At 38.0% G+C, this 16,679-nt stretch overlaps 1 protein-coding gene across 1 annotated transcript in view; it reads right to left on the reverse strand.

Annotated features, from left to right (window-relative positions):
• The window catches only part of Ccdc168 (coiled-coil domain containing 168), a 40,282-nt gene extending 23,913 nt beyond the window's left edge, over positions 1 to 16,369 (reverse strand). Inside the window, 3 exon segments of the mRNA XM_036172987.1 lie at positions 15,319 to 15,361; positions 15,791 to 15,824; positions 16,139 to 16,369. Of these exon segments, the coding sequence (XP_036028880.1) occupies positions 15,319 to 15,361; positions 15,791 to 15,824; positions 16,139 to 16,369 (308 nt within the window).
• Positions 16,370 to 16,679: the final 310 nt, after the last annotated feature.

The following is a 16,679-nucleotide window of genomic DNA, read 5'->3' on the forward strand; positions in this document are numbered from 1 at the left end:
TCACCAAATGCTGGGTACATATGATTTTTCTTCTTACTCACAATAATGCTTAACTATCAAATTGTGAACTGATTTTTGCAGTACTAGGGATTAAACCCAAGGCCTAGAACACACAAGGCAAGGGCAAGCACTCTACTACTGAGTTCCCTTAAGTTTAATTTATGTCAGGAAAAGGATCAAAAGCAACAAGTAATAGAACATTATATCACACCATAATGAAAGTTATGTAGTCTTTCTTTGTCTCAAAAGTCCTATCTTATTTTCACTTTTCATTTAAAGCACTTTGCATCTTCTCTTTTTATGTCTGAATTGCCAGCACTGACATTGGCATTCTTTGGAGCCATAGTTAAGTAAATAAAGATTATTTATTTAAAAATAAATAAAGATGTATTTATTTATTGAATACAAGTACATCAATATGAAACAATCAATCTGAAACAAAGATGGCCACTAAATTATATAGGATAATACAGCATGGATATGCTGGAGAAAGAAACAGAGCAGATTGGCATCTGTCTTAGGGAGATACCATGACAAGACACCAGTTTCAGAGGGTTAGTCCATGGTAAGAGCATGACAGCAGGCAGATAAGCACAGCACTGGAGCAGCAGCTGAGAGTTTACATCTGATCCACAGGCTCCTGGCAGGGAGAGATTGTGACTGGGGCTGGTGTGGGCTTTTGAAACCTCAAAGCCTATCCCCAGTGACACATCTCCTCCAAGAAAGACACTTTTTTTTGTTGTTGTTTGTTTTTTGACACAGGGTTTCTCTGTGTAGTTTGGTGCCTATCCTGGATCTCGCTCTGTAGACCAGGCTGGCTTCAAACGCACAGAGATTCGCCTGGCTCTGCCTACCGAGTGCTGGGATTAAAGGTATGTGCTGCCTGGCAAAAGACACCTTCCAATCCTTCCTAAACACTCTAACAATTGGAAACCAAACACTTAAATATCTGAGCCTATGAGGGACATTCTTATTCAAACCACCCCAGCACATTTCATCACACTCCTCAGAATGGCATGAAATTTAAAAGTCATGAATTGTTTGTTTCTAGATTTTTCTATTGCATATTTCCAACTATAGTTGGTCTCAAGTACCTGAAACCATGAAAAGTGAAACTTTAGAGGTGACTGCTGTATCTTTCCTTAAAACCAACCTAAGGATTAGCTCATGCCTAGGCAGGAAGGAGTAAGCACACAGAGGGGGAAGCTGAAAATCCATGTCCTCGGTTTTTTGTTTGTTTGTTTGTTTTTTTAAGATTTCCTCTTTCCTGTGAATCCTCTGGTGGGCTTTGGAGACAGTGAACCCCTTGTGCTAAAAGCTGCAGTGTCTCAAACAGTCCCATGAGTATCTAACAGCACTATGGACTTTCCCCAGTTTGCAATGGCAATCCTACTGCCAGCCACTCTTGACAAGGATTCTACTAACCTGGGACCTCCAGACAGTTTTTCTGCTTCTTGAGGCACTTATCTTAGTACTAAAATTCCTAGGACCAATAGAATAACAAAGCAACTAGACTTTAAATTTTAGTACATTTGAAGTATGAAAGAAATTAGACTATTAATCTCCAGGCTCATTCTGCACCAAGAAATGAGTGATCTCACAGAAAAACAAAACAGTTCTCTTTGTGTTTGTATGTTGTATGCATGCTGTATGTCTATGCATGTTAACATGTGTGTGGTCACACGTGTATGTAGGTACACAAACACATTTGCATACATGCATATGGAGGGCAGAGGTTGAGGTCAGGTGTCTTTCTCCTCCTCTCTCTGTCTTATGTCTTAGATCCAAAGCTGGATTGCATTTTGGTTATTTTACCCTCCAGGCATTCTCCTATAGGAATTTTAATGCAGAGGGAAAATATTATGTTGAAATGGATATCTCTACCAAATAAACAGTAAAAAAATTAAAAACTTATGTGGAAAAGATCTCTGAGTTGATTTTAAAAGGAAAATTAAGATTTCATCAATTAGCAGGAATAGACCAGCAGAAATTGTACTACCTTCAACTAATGATGAATTGACAAAATATGGGCAGAAAGTAAACCTTGGCAAAGAGCTTGCAGTAGTTTTTTGGGGGGAGAGATTAACAACAAATATAGTGTATTTTATTTGTATTGAAATGTGATTTTATTTGTATGTCAATAAAGTTGCCTTGGGGTCAGAGCAAGCCAGAGCAGAAGACCAGCAGTAGTGGGGCACGCCTTTAATCCCAGCACTTGGGAGGCAGAGCTAGGCAGATCTCTGTGTGTTCAAGGATACCGCCAGCATGGCAGATACACGCCTTTAATCTCAATACCAACCATAGAAGACCTGGAGGTCTGTACAAACAGGCAGTGACAAGGAGGTCATATGGCTGGGTTTACAACCATTGAGAAAACAGAACAGAAAGTCTTTAAATAGACAGGACACACAGAAGTAGGTCTCTTGCAGAGAGGAAGAACCGCAGAAGCAGTGAAGGGTAAGGTTTTCCGCTCTTGCTCTGACCTCGTGGTTTTTAACTCTGCAATCGGTTCTGTGTTCCTTATTTAACAAGCCGGATACATCTACATTTGGTGCCCAACGTGGCAAGAATTCATTAAAAAACCATTTGCCTTGGCAGTGGGTCCAGCTTCCCGCCTGGGCGGGCCTGGCTCCCTAGCTCCGGCTTAGCCCCAGCCTAACCCGGGCCTAGCTCAGCTTAGGACTCAGGCCCAACCTACCTTAGCTACAAGCAGTCACTGCTGCAGCTGGAGTTACTTGCTTAAAAAGCTGGTGCTACAAACAATTCAGGCCTGCGGGAGCTACCGCTAATTGCAGGAGCTAAACACAACTGCAGATAGGCTGCTTTTGGCTGAAATGCCAGCGCACGTGGTCAGTTGGAGCTTAAGGAAGCCAGAGCCCAGGCTCAACTCAGCTCAGACCAGAACATTGAAGCGGTTGGATTCAAACTTTTAGCCAGAACGTGGCTACGCTTTCTTGCTTTCTCTCTCTCTCTCTCTCTCTCTCTCTCTCTCTCTCTCTCTTCCCACCTCGGACACTAGGTAGCTGTTTGGAGATTCCCTCGGATTTCTACTGTTCTACGCAGAATTGGTAAGTCATTTATATCAGATATTTTAAAGGAAACTATTTAAAAGAGATTTTTTTCCACATTAAAAAAATGGGTTTTATGTGTACATTGGAAGAAAATTGGGCTTTGTTTGAAATTTTAGGCAGTATGGTAATGGAACAATGATATGAGAAGATTAATGTTGATCGAATTATGTACATTGTTATTCTTCTTATCCTTATTTTACACTTTAAAAAGACAGTCAATTTAAGTGCCAGGATAAAAATTTTAGAAAAACTTGTTAAACCTGTTAAAATGAATTATAGAGAAATTCAGATTCAGACAGAAGAAATTAACAGTAAAGTTGTTTCAGGATTGGATTATAAGGTTACAGAAAGAAAGCCTGTTTTCACACAATCACCCTTAATTTATCCGGTAACCATACAACAGCAACCTGGTCAAGTGACTACACAAAATATTTGGACTCCAGTTGAAATGTTAGACTTACGAAGGTTTAAGGAAGCAATAGTATCTTATGGAATGCATTCTCCATATGTAAAACAAATGTTAAACTCCTGGTCAACTTATAATAGGATTATACCACAGGACTGGCGGGAGCTGGCACAGGCGGTTCTGGAACCCGGACAGCAGCTCCAGTGGCAAATGTGGTTCAAACAGGAAGCTAAAAACATAGCAAAACAATGTAGGGATAGAGGTATACAAATCTTCCAGGATCAGCTTGTTGGAGAAGGCCAATATGCTGCAGTACAAACACAATGTTTATATGATATGCGAACTCTAATTCTATGTCGAATGGCAGCCTTGAATGCATGGGACAGAGTTGAGGAACCAGGGAAGAAAACTGAGTCATTTACAAAGGTTATACATGGCCCAAAAGAATCTTTCACAGATTTTTTACAAAGACTGACTTCAGCAGTAAAGAGAATGGTCCCAAATTCAGAAGCTAGCCAGATAATAATTGAATCTTTGGCTTTTGAGAACACAAATGAAGCATGCAAGAGAATAATCAGGCCGTTAAAGGCGAGATCTGCACCCTTGGAAGATTGGATTAGAGATACAGTTAATGTTGAGGCTCATGATCATGATAATATGTGGGTAGGAGGAGCAATTTCAAGAGGTTTGAGGAATGTTAGATGTTTTGGATGTGGAAAGCAAGGACATTTGAAAAGGGACTGTAAACAGGGCACTTCTAGAAACAATGTTTCTTCAAGGAACAATGGCAACAGAATGCCCCTTCCTTCAAGAGTATGTAGAAGGTGTGGTAAGGGAAGACATTGGACCAATGAATGTAGATCAACAAGGGACAGACAAGGTAATACTTTGCCTCAGTCTTTGGGAAACTACCAGAGGGGCCTCAGGCAGGCCCCTACAGTGAATCCAGTTCAGACCTTTCCTGCAATCGTAGAGGAGACCCCTACTCAGAGCAGTTAAATAACCAAATGCCTATTGGAATAAACCAGGCAACTCAGAGTAATGGAACAACTGAGATAGAGAGAACAGAAAGTTCAGGAGAAACCATAAAGAAAATTTTTTGGCAAACTTCTATAAATGAACAAAGACCAAAATTAACAATAAAAATAAATGGTGTTTTGTTGTCTGGTCTGGTAGACACAGGTGCTGATGTTACCATAATTGCACCAGAATTTTGGCATCCATCTTGGCCTCTTCAGGAGGTAAATGTTCAACTGTTAGGAATTGGAACATTATCTCAAGTTAAACAGAGTGCAAGATGGCTCGAATGTATGGGCCCAGAAGGACAGAAAGGCAGATTAAAACCATATGTGGCTAACATAGCCATGAACCTGTGGGGTCGAGACTGTTACAACAATGGAATACTCAGATTAACATCCCTCCAACCTCAGAAATAAATCATAAACTAGCACATGTTTCTGAGAGAAATATTAGAAGGTATTATTCTAATGAGTGGTCACCAGCCATCCATATTATACAAGAACAGGGCACAAAAACTGATGATCTTCCAAAGACACCAACAGCTCTACCTTTAAAATGGTTAACAGACAAGCCTGTATGGGTTCATCAATGGCCTTTAACAACAGAGAAACTCCAGGCTTTAGAAGAGCTGGTAGAAGAACAGTTAAATGCTCAGCATATTGAAGAATCTACCAGCCCATGGAATTCTCCTGTATTTGTTATTAAAAAGAAATCTGGTAAATGGAGAATGGTAATAGACCTTAGAGCAATTAACAAAGTAATTCAGCCAATGGGCTCTCTACAATCTGTAATTCCTTTGCCTACTCTGTTACCTAAAGGATGGCCTCTCATAGTTATTGATTTAAAAGACTGTTTCTTTTCAATACCCCTACAAGAAAAAGACAGAGAAAGATTTGCTTTCACAGTGCCTACTTACAATAATTCTCAACCGGTTAGAAGATTTCAATGGAGAGTCCTCCCACAGGGAATGTTGAATAGTCCAACCCTGTGCCAATATTTTGTACAACAGCCCTTGGAAGTGATCTGTAAAAAATTTCCTAAATCTATAATTTATCATTATATGGATGATATTTTACTAGCTGACTCAAGTGCAGATACTTTAGAATGTTTGAAGAAGTAAAGAAAATATTGCCTTGCTGGGGATTACAAATTGCTCCTGAAAAGATACAAAGAGGAGATTCTATTAATTATTTAGGATATAAAATACAGCTACAAAAAATTAGACCTCAAAAGGTACAAATTAGGGGAGATCACCTACAGACTCTTAATGACTTTCAAAGATTACTTGGGGACATTTCTCATCTCTGAACTATTGTTGGGGTAAAAAAATGATGAACTGAATAATTTGTTCAAAACCTTAGAAGGTGACAAGGACTTAAATAGTCCAAGAGAATTATCACCTGAAGCTGAGAAAGAATTGGCCTTGGTAGAAAAAAAAGTACATGAAGGACATGAAGATCGTATTGATCCAAAGATGGATTGCATTTTGGTTATTTTACCTTCTAGGCATTCTCCTACAGGAATATTAATGCAGAGAGAAGATATTATATTGGAATGGATATTTTTACCAAATAAACCAAATAAAAAATTAAAAACTTATGTGGAAAAAATCTCTGACTTAATTTTGAAAGGAAAATTGAGACTTCGTCAATTAGCAGGAATAGACCCAGCAGAAATTGTTGTACCTTTAACTAAAGAGGACATTGAAAAATTATGGACAGAAAGTGAACCTTGGCAAAGAGCTTGCAGTAATTTTTGGGGAGAAATTAACAGCAAATATCCTAAAAGCAATAGAATTGATCTTATAAAGAAAGCTGATTGGATCTTGCCTCGAATTGTACGTGAAAAACCCATATCTGGAGTTCGGACATTTTATACAGATGCCAACAAACAAGGAAAGGCAGGTTACAAATCAGAAAATTTAAGTAAAGTGGTTCAAAGTCCTTATAATTCAGTTCAAAAATCGGAATTGTATGCTATTCTGTTGGTATTAATGGATTTTTCAGAACCTCTCAATATAGTTACTGACTCTCAGTATGCTGAAAGAGTGGTATTACATATTGAGACTGCAGAATTTATCCCTGATGCTTCAGAATTAACTTCACTATTTATTCAATTACAAGATACAATCAGGGAAAGGAGTCATCCTTTATATATAACTCACATCTGATCCCATACTGGTCTGCCAGGCCCTCTAGCACAAGGTAATGATGAGATTGATAAATTATTGATAGGAAATGTGCTGGAGGCCTCAGAATTTCATAAGAAACATCATGTCAATAGTAAAGGTTTAAAAAAGGATTTTTCCATAACCTGGCAACAAGCCAAGGAAATTGTAAAGAAATGTCCTACTTGTTCCTTCTACAATCAGACACCATTACCAGCAGGATGTAACCCAAAGGGTACTCAGAGGAATGAAATCTAGCAGATGGATGTGTTTCACTTTGCAGAATTTGGAAAATTGAAATTATGTACACCATACTATCGATACTTATTCAGGATTTCAATGGGCAACTGCTTTGAGTTCTGAAAAAGCTGATTCTATAATCACTCATTTGCTAGAAGTTATGGCCATCATGGGTATACCTGCACAAATTAAAACTGACAATGCTCCAGCATATGTCTCTATTAAAATGAAACAGTTTTTTGCTTATTATAATATAAAGCATATTATAGGTATACCACATAATCCTACAGGCCAAGCAGTTATAGAAAGATCCAACAGAACTCTAAAGGACATGATAAATAAACAGAAAGGGTAACAAAAACCCCCAGAAATAGACTGCACAATGCCCTATTAACTTTGAATTTTCTCAATGCTAATGAGAAAGGAACAACAGCTGCAGAGAGACATTGGTTAATAGAAAAAACAACAGAATTAAATCAGCCTATATACTTCAAGGATGTGCTGACCTCAGAATGGAAACCAGGGCATGTGTTACGTTGGGGACAAGGTTTTGCTTTTGTTTCTGCAGGAGAAGATAAGCTGTGGGTGCCATCAAAACTGATAAAGGTTCGATTTGAACAAGAGAGACCTCTTAATTAGAGGAGGTGATAGTTCATCAACCAACATGACCATCCAGTTTAAACTCACTTATAACATTAATACATGCCTTTTCATTTAATCAGATGTAACTTGCCAAAAGGGGACTTCCCCAAAATTAGTCTTGGGGAAGGCTTTTTGTTTTTGTCTTTTAGGAGAATGAAGGCTAAGGAATCTGAAGAACACTGGACAAATGAGACAACTGAAGAAAAAGGACAAATCATCTGTCCCAGGAAAAAGAGTAAAATGGCCTATTGGTATATCATCTACAAAATTTCATAAATCTTTCTAAATGTTTGTTTCTGCTCTTCTCTAAAAAATTAATTCTCTTAGTCTTCTTGTAGTCCCAGTTCAATTAAAGCTTCAAGCTGATTTTGGAGTTGGAGAATGGCTCTCTCCTCCTTTAAACTCAAGCATGTTGTTAAAAGGAAAATGAAAACTCCCTGTATCATACCAGAAGAAAGAGCCATCTTCTGACATGGGACAGGAGAAAAACCAAATTAATTAAGGGACTATTCTATTACTAATCTCAATTCTTTGATTCTATTCTGATTCTTTAAACTTTTCTTAAAGTATGAATTTTATATCAAAATTTTTATATATATATATAAAACTTTGTTAAGATAATAATGGTCATATAGAGTACTAATTAATTCTAGAGAAAAGGCTTCCATTAGCTGCCTATACATGTCTTTGTGTTCAAGTCTCTTTTCAGTTTTCTGCAGGAAATCACGGCCAGGCCTAACTTCAACTGAAATCTCCAGGAAGAAGATGGGGCCCCACAACGACAATTCCACGTGGAAAATAATATCACTAAGCTGACAAACATTATCTACAGATCAGCTTTGGACTACAAAGTGCTTAGAGCAATTCTGAGATGGCTAGCTGAGATGATCCAGTTTCAAAGACTACTTGAATAAGGACTTGAGATAAACCCTGAACTTTGGCATTATGGATAACAAAGAATATAGTTACCTTTCCTAGAATTTGTCAATTAACCCAAAATTTTTCTTTTCAGAATAAAGATAACTTTGCCCATACCCAGCAGGAAGCAATTTTAAGAATTCAACGCCCACATTCCCAAAGGGGTGGTGTGGGGTGGGTGGTTTTTTGGTCTTTTTATGGGTATTGGGTCTGGGATAGTTTTCATTGTTTAGGAGGGTTGGTTACAAGTTGTTGTTAAGGGTTAGGAAAAGGGCTAGGCAAAAGGTGCTTGTTAAAAAAAGAAAAGAAAAGAAAAGAAAAAGACAATTACTAGTTTTAAATACTTTACATTCAATTGGATTGTTTTATATTGTATACAAATTATTATTATTGAGATCGAGATTGTTAGAATATACCATACACATATTTCTAATCTTGCTCAAGATATTGTATTTATACCATTCATTTAACAATGTAATGCAATTTGCTAATCCTTGAATGTTAGTATTACCAACTACTAGGATATATAGACATGAAAATTAGTGGTTAGTCATTACAATTGAACTTGTAATCATATTAGGTGTGTTTTTAAGATCAAACAGTAATATTTTAGATAGACAAGTCATCTTCAAACCCTTCAGAGTTCTACAGAATATGGCATTTAAATGTTTTAATAACTTAAGAATTTTTCTTTTTTGCTATGACTATGAGACATGACGGCTCCTGGCAGTACCAATCTACTTCAGAGAAAATATGGGCATTGAAGAAACTGTATATGGAGCTAACTTTCATTGTGGCAAAAGTTAGCGACTGGACAACAAAGTATCCTCGAATCAACTGCTGACAAACAGGACAGACAGGACATGAAACCAAGGACTACCAATTCTTGCCAAAACAAGTGTGGTTGTGGCTTTAACAAAAGGCATCTTCTGAAGCCAGGACAATATGGCACCATCCCTGAAGTGAGTGACCTTTGCAATCTGTAAAAGGTACCGTGCCCTTTTCTTCGAAGGCAGCTGAACAGGGAGTGAGCCAATGGCTTCTGATGTGCAATGGAACAGCAGATGAAACAGTTATTCTTGAAGAATAACTAAGCTCACCCCTCTCAATAGTAGACTGGCGTTTAATAGAGGGATGTGGAGAAGAACAGGATGTCAAGATGAAGCCACATATACATAGCCAAGAAAAATGGACAGCTGAATTAAAAAAAAAAACATCAATAATTTCCAGAATTTAAAATCCTGAATCATGACATGACACTAATGGAATTCAGGTGTTTCCGGTACATGGACTGCTCTCACCAAATGTGAGGTCAAACTGTTGACCTTGTATACATCCTAGTTCACAAAAGAGTCTGTCAGATACACTAAGCCTATAGGCTGAAGATGATGCCCCAACACTGTGGAGAAACCTCAGGTGACTGTCCAGGCAGCTGGCTGTTTCTGTCAACTCATTTTTTTTTTTTTTTTGAAGTTGCTTGCATGCACTTCTTGATTTTATTTTTTATTAGGTAGTATTATTTCTTCTTGGGTCTCTGAGGGAGTTGAAGATCAGTTAGTTATAATTATCTTTGTTAAGGATTTCAGAAAAACTCACTAAGAGCTGTAAGTGTATAAATTTGAAAGACGTTATAAGACAGTTCCGTTAGCAATATAAGTTAGGATAAAAGTGAATCAGGTACATTCTGGACTTACCAATATAGGATAGATAATGGAGTTATTTTCTCTGAATTTGTCAAATGCAAATGGACTAGACATTGTTTAGGTATTTATTGTTTGTATATATGGTATATATAGTTATTGTACTTTTGTATATAGTTTTTCTTATATTAGTTATAACTTTTTCCTTTTTTTCTTTTTATTAAAATAGAAAAGGGGAAATATAGTGATATTTTATTTGTATTGAAATGTGATTTTTATTTGTATGTCAATAAAGTTGCCTTGGGGTCAGAGCAAGCCAGAGCAGAAGACCAGCAGTAGTGGGGCACGCCTTTAATCCCAGCACTTGGGAGGCAGAGCTAGGCAGATCTCTGTGTGTTCAAGGACACCGCCAGCATGGCAGATACACGCCTTTAATCTCAATACCAACCATAGAAGACCTGGAGGTCTGTACAAACAGGCAGTGACAAGGAGGTCATGTGGCTGGGTTTACAACCAATGAGAAAACAGAACAGAAAGTCTTTAAATAGACAGGACACACAGAAGTAGGTCTCTTGAAGAGAGGAAGAACCGCAGAAGCAGTGAAGGGTAAGGTTTTCCGCTCTTGCTCTGACCTCGTGGTTTTTAACTCTGCAATCGGTTCTGTGTTTCTTATTTAACAAGCCGGATACATCTACAAACAAATATCCCAAAAGTGATAGAATTAAACTTATAAAAAGAGCTAATTGGATCCTGCCTCACATTGTATGGGAAACACCAATATCTGGAGCCCCAACAATTTATACAGACACAAACAAACAAGGAAAGGCAGGTTACAAATCAGAAATTTTAAGTAAAGTAGCTCAAAGTCCTTATAATTATATCCAAAAATTGGAATTATATGCTATTCTGATGGTATTAATGAATTTTTTGGAACCCCTCAACATAGTCACTGGCTCTCATTATGCTGAAAGAGTGATCTTACATGTTGAAACTGCAGAATTTATCCTTGATGAGTCAGAATTAACTTTGTTATTTATTCAGTTACAAGAAATAATCAAGAATAGGAATTATCCCTTATATATAACTCACATCCGATCCCATACGGGTCTGCCAGGCCCTCTAGCACAAAGAAATGGTGAGATTGATGATCTATTGATAGGAAATGTACTGGAGGCCTCAGAATTTCATTTAAAAACCATCATGTCAATAGTAAGGGTTTAAAAAAGAACTTTTCTATAACCTGGCAACAAGCCAAAGATATTATAAGGAAATGTCCTACTTGTTCTTTTTACAGTCAAACTCCACTACCAGCAGGATGTAACCAAAAGGGTATTCAGAGGAATGAAATATGGCAGATGAATGTGTTTCATTTTGTAGAATTTGGAAAATTGAAATATGTACACCACACTATTGATACCTATTCAGGATTTCAATGGGCAACTGCTCTGAGTTCCAAAAAGCCCAATTCTATAATCACACATTTACTAGAAGTTATGGCCATCTTGGGTATACAAATTAAAACTGACAATGCTCCAGCATATGTCTCTGGTAAAATTATATTAATAAGACCATTTAAGTGCTTGCTTGCACTTCCTGCTTACTTAGGTAATATTATTTCCTTCTTGGGTCTCTGAGGGAGTTGAAGATTAGATAGTTATAGTTATGGTTTCCTTGTTAACAAATTCAGAACAGAAACTTACTAAAGAGGTGTAAAGTGTATAAGTTTGAAAGACGTCAAAAGATAGTTTTTCATTGGTAATACAAGTTAGGATAGAAAGTAAATTATATTCATTTTGGACTCACCAAAATAGGATAGATAATGAAGTATTTTCACTGAATCTGTCAAATGTTAATGGACTAGACATTGTTAATGTAATTCTTGACTGTATATATTGTATATCTGTGGTTGTATTGTGTTCCCCAAAATATTGTGTACCCTAATAAACTTATCTGGGGTCAGAGACCAGAACAGCCACTAGATAGAGCGGCTAGAAAATGGTGGCACTCACATTAGCTAGCTTTCAGGAGACATGGATCTCTGTGAGCTCAAGGTCTTACTGGAAAAATTCACACCTTTAATCCCAGAAAGTGAGCCTTTAATTCCAGGCAGTGATGGCAGAAAGTAGAAAGGTATATAAGGCGTGAAGACCAGAAACTAGAAGCTTTTGGCTGGTTAAGCTTTTAGGCTTTTGAGAAGCAGTTCAGCTGAGACCCATTTGGATGAAGACATAGTGGCTTCCAGTCTGAGGAAACAGGATCAGCTGAGGAACTGACAAGGCGAGGTAGCTGTGGCTTGTTCTGCTTCTCTGATCTTCCAGCATTCTCCCCAATAACTGGCCTCAGGTTTGATTTTATTAAGACCATTTAAGATTCATGCTACATATATCCTTATTGTACTTATTGTATATAGTTTTTCTTAAATTAATTATAATCTTGTTATTATTTTAGACAAAAAAGGAGAAATATGGTAATATTTTGTGCACCCCAATAAAAATTATCTGGAGATCAGAGGACAGAACCAGCCACTAGATTAGATATAGAGGCCAGACAGTGATGGCACACACCCTTAATCCTATCATAGGAGACAGATATTGTCTGGATCTCTTCGAGTTTAAGGGCACACTGGGAACAAAGCCAGGTGTGGTGGTACACACCTTTAATCCCAACACTTGAGATCACATGCCTTTGCTTGTGTGTATACAAGTGTGTACACCTTTAATGCTGCAGGCTTCAGGAATATATCATAAGAATTCAGCTGGTTATGGCAAATTCCTCCAGAGGAAGCCAAATCCCAAGGAGTTTTTGGTGTTACTTGGCTTATATATCAGCTGTATTCTGTTATGAAAATCATGTGTGCCTTCATAGTTTTCCCAATTGACTTTGCCCTAAGAAGGGCTAACAGTGTGGATTGATTACTCTCTGGGCATACACATTCCAGGTATTTGGAGAACAGCCTCAGGAAAGGCTTTCTCTGGAATCAGATATCTCCTTAGCCACTTTCAAGGACTATAGGAAACACTGCGCAGGTGGGTGCCCAACTTCCAAAGACTAACAATAACAACCCAAGTGCAAGTCTCCTGACTTAAATTCCACAAGGAGACACCGCCCAGGTGGGCGCCCAACTTTCAAGTGATAGCAGCCTACATATGAGTCTCCTGACTTAAGGCAAATTCCACAAGGGGACACCAACTAAGTCAGGTGGACATTAAGTAATAGCTTTACACAATTTAGCAGGGACCCTCCCTTTTTTCATACCAGGACTTCCAGGGCATGGGATGGAGAAGAGAAGAGAATGGAAGGACTAGATGGGTAAGAAATTGAGAGGAACAAACTGAGATGGGGAGGAACTAGATTGAAGGGCTAAGAGAGAGTACTAGAGGAATGAGATGGAAGATGAGGAAGAGTCAGATGGGAAAGTCCTAGCTGGGTAAGAACAAGGTGACAAGGACCTAGATGAGTCAGAATTAAGATGAGAGAATTAAGATAGAACTTAGAGGGAGCAATAGATGAACAGAGAGAAATCAGGCAAGAAAGGAGCTAGGCACGAGAACAGAACTGAAGCTGTGTGTATAGGATGTTATACTAGCGGAATTAAAGCAAGTGGACTATAGAGCTTGGTGTGCTGAGATTCTATTTCCATTAGTAGTTCTCTCTCCTGAGCCCCTGGGATGTATAATATTAAGACCAGTCCCTCTAATATTATACAAGACTTTAATCCCAGGAAATAAGATGGCAGGGCAGAAAAAGGTATATAAGGTGTGAGGAAACAGGAACTCATGTCTTGAGACTGAGGATTTCCTAGGGGTAAGAGCTTGTGGCTGGCTTGTTCTGTTTCTCTGATCTTTCAGCTTTCACCTCAATATTTGGCTCCAGGTGTTTTACTATGAGACCACTTAAGATTCATGTTACAAGGGAGTCTTTGGGGTAACTTAGTTAGCCAGGTACTCTTGAGTGCTTAGGATTACAGGTAGGCATCACACTAGATTATTATGTATGTGGGTGCTGGGATCTAAACTCCAGTCTTCTGTGGGCAAGCGCTTTATCCACCTACTGGGCCATCTTGAAACTCCCAAACATTCCTTTTCTTAAACATCCACAGTGTTTTTTGTTCAGTGTTAAATCCAAGTTTTGGATTAGAATGGTATAGAATGCCTTCTATGATTTAAGCCCCTTCCACTTCTTCACATCCATCTCCCACTACTTGTACCGAGTTCACTTTTCAGCAACTCTGAAATCATTGCTATTTCTTTCACACAGCTTGCTGTTTCTTATTTCCTTGTCTTTGTATATGTCCTGGAATGCCTTTATTATCTTCTAAACTCTATTTTCAGGCTAATTTACATTTGTTCTTTAAAATTGAGCGCCAGGGTCCATGAATGGTTCAGCTTGCAAAGCTGCTTGCTGCCTGGCCTGATGACCTGAGTTAAATCCCCAAGGCCAATGTGGTGAGAGGAGCAAACCTCTCCTGTAATCTGACCTTCCCATGTGTGCTCCACCATCAACCATCAGCCATGCAAATAAACAAATCAATACATAAATGTAATTTTAAAAATTGAAATCTCAACTCTCATGTACCCTTCCATGAAACCATTCTTAAAGCCCTAGGCTGGTTTAGACATCTCCTAAATGTTTGCATACTGGGCAGCAACTATCCTTTAGCTACATGTGTGAGATCAGAAGCTAGTTCAAGTGTTTGTATCCTAGCATCTAACAACGTCCATTGCATAGATGTTTAGTAATCACTGGATGAGTTTTAGTTAAAACAATTAAGATTGCAACAAAGAGCAATGATGATGTTAGTGTCTAAAGCACTTGTAAGCTGACAGATTCTAAACTGCATTCTGAATTTCAAAAGCCTCTCAGTTTTATAAGCACCTACTTCACTGTTGGCTCATCTGCAGAGATGGTAAATTTATTTACCAAATGAATTATAAGAAATTGTGGTTACTATTTTGCTGAGTAGTGGGGGCATTTTATCATAAGACTCTGAGTCAGTTAATCTATATAAGCTTTATCTACTTTAAAGGATAATTTTACCAATATATAAAAAGCCCTTATCCCAGCTTGGAACAAGGCAATGACTTAAACTTAAAAAACGATATATGGAGTAAACTATAATTTACTGTATCTTTAGGAAGATCTTTCTCTGGGATTCAGAAATAAACACAAGTCTGAATAGAAGGTAAACAAGTTATATTGATTCATCTCACTTACTTTCCTGCTGACGATGTTTGGGAAATTGACCAGGTCTCTATAGCTACATGGGAACAAAAAGTTACAGTATGAGAGGAGGAAACTCAGGCTAATTAAGTTTAATATTAAAAGATTAAAGCCGGGTGGTCATGGAGCATGCCTGTAATCCCAGCACTCAGGAGGCAGAGGCAGGTGGATTTCTGTGAGTTTGAGGCCAGCCTGATCTACAGAGCTAGTCCAGGACAGGCTCCAAAGCTACAGAGAAACCATGTCTCAAAAAAAAAAAAAAAAAGATTAAATTGTAAACTGGCCAGTCTTGGCTCATGTCTTTAATCCCAGCACTTGTTAGGCAGAGGCAGGCAAATATCTATGAGTTTGAGGCCAGCCTGGTCTACAGAGCTAGTTACAAGACAGCCAAGACCAAGACTACACAGAGAAACCCTGTCCAAAAGCAAACACACAAACAAAAAAGATGAAATTGTGTGATATTTACCAAATGTCATTCCTTTTGGAAAAACATCTTCATTCTATTTCAAGGGAGAAGATCAAAATGTTAGAGAAATAGCCCAACTATCAAAATTAATTTTTTAAAATTTATTTATTATGTATACAATATTCTGCCTGCATGTGTCCCAGCAGGCCAGAAGAGGGCACTAGATCTCATTATAGGTGGTTGTGAGCCACCATGTGGTTTCTGGGAATTGAACTCAGGACCTCTGGAAGAGCAGTCAGTGCTCTTAACTGCTGAGCCATCTCTCCAGCCCCAAAATTAATTGTTTTAAATAAATTATTCTTTTGTGTGCTTTTGAAAAATATGAGAGAATGATCCATCATTTCTTACCTTCTGAGAACACGAACTTCCATTTTCCCATAGTTCAAGCTTTTTCTTGAAGAATTCACAAGTTCTTACAAGGATTATCTCAAAAGCAACACCCAAGAAAATTAAAAACAGGATTGGTATCCAAGCATTGTTAAAAATCCACGAGTCTAGAAAATCCCATATTGTGCAAAATTTATTCTCATCTAAGATAGACTTCATTTTTTTTTTAAAGAAATGATATATTTTTGACATAATAGCCTGGTATCTCATGCAGAAGGCACTGATTTTAGAAGCCCCCCAAATACAAAATGCTGCTCTGTCCATCTATCTCATAAGCACATACAAAACTCTGCCAGGAAAAAACCAAACAAACTACTTCTAGCATCATTCAGTGCCTGTGTTCAATGGTACAGCACTTGCTCTAGGACTGAGTAAAGTAAGGTACATGTCACAGTGGGTGTTTAACTGAGCTCACAGAAACCCCTGCAGTGACAAAAGGTCATAGGTTAAACATGTACAGTCCATGTATGGTACTAGTGTTGGAAGTATGTAGGCTATTTTT

The sequence above is a fragment of the Onychomys torridus genome, chromosome 23 (assembly GCF_903995425.1).
Source record: "Onychomys torridus chromosome 23, mOncTor1.1, whole genome shotgun sequence".
Classification (NCBI taxonomy): Eukaryota; Metazoa; Chordata; class Mammalia; order Rodentia; family Cricetidae; genus Onychomys; species Onychomys torridus.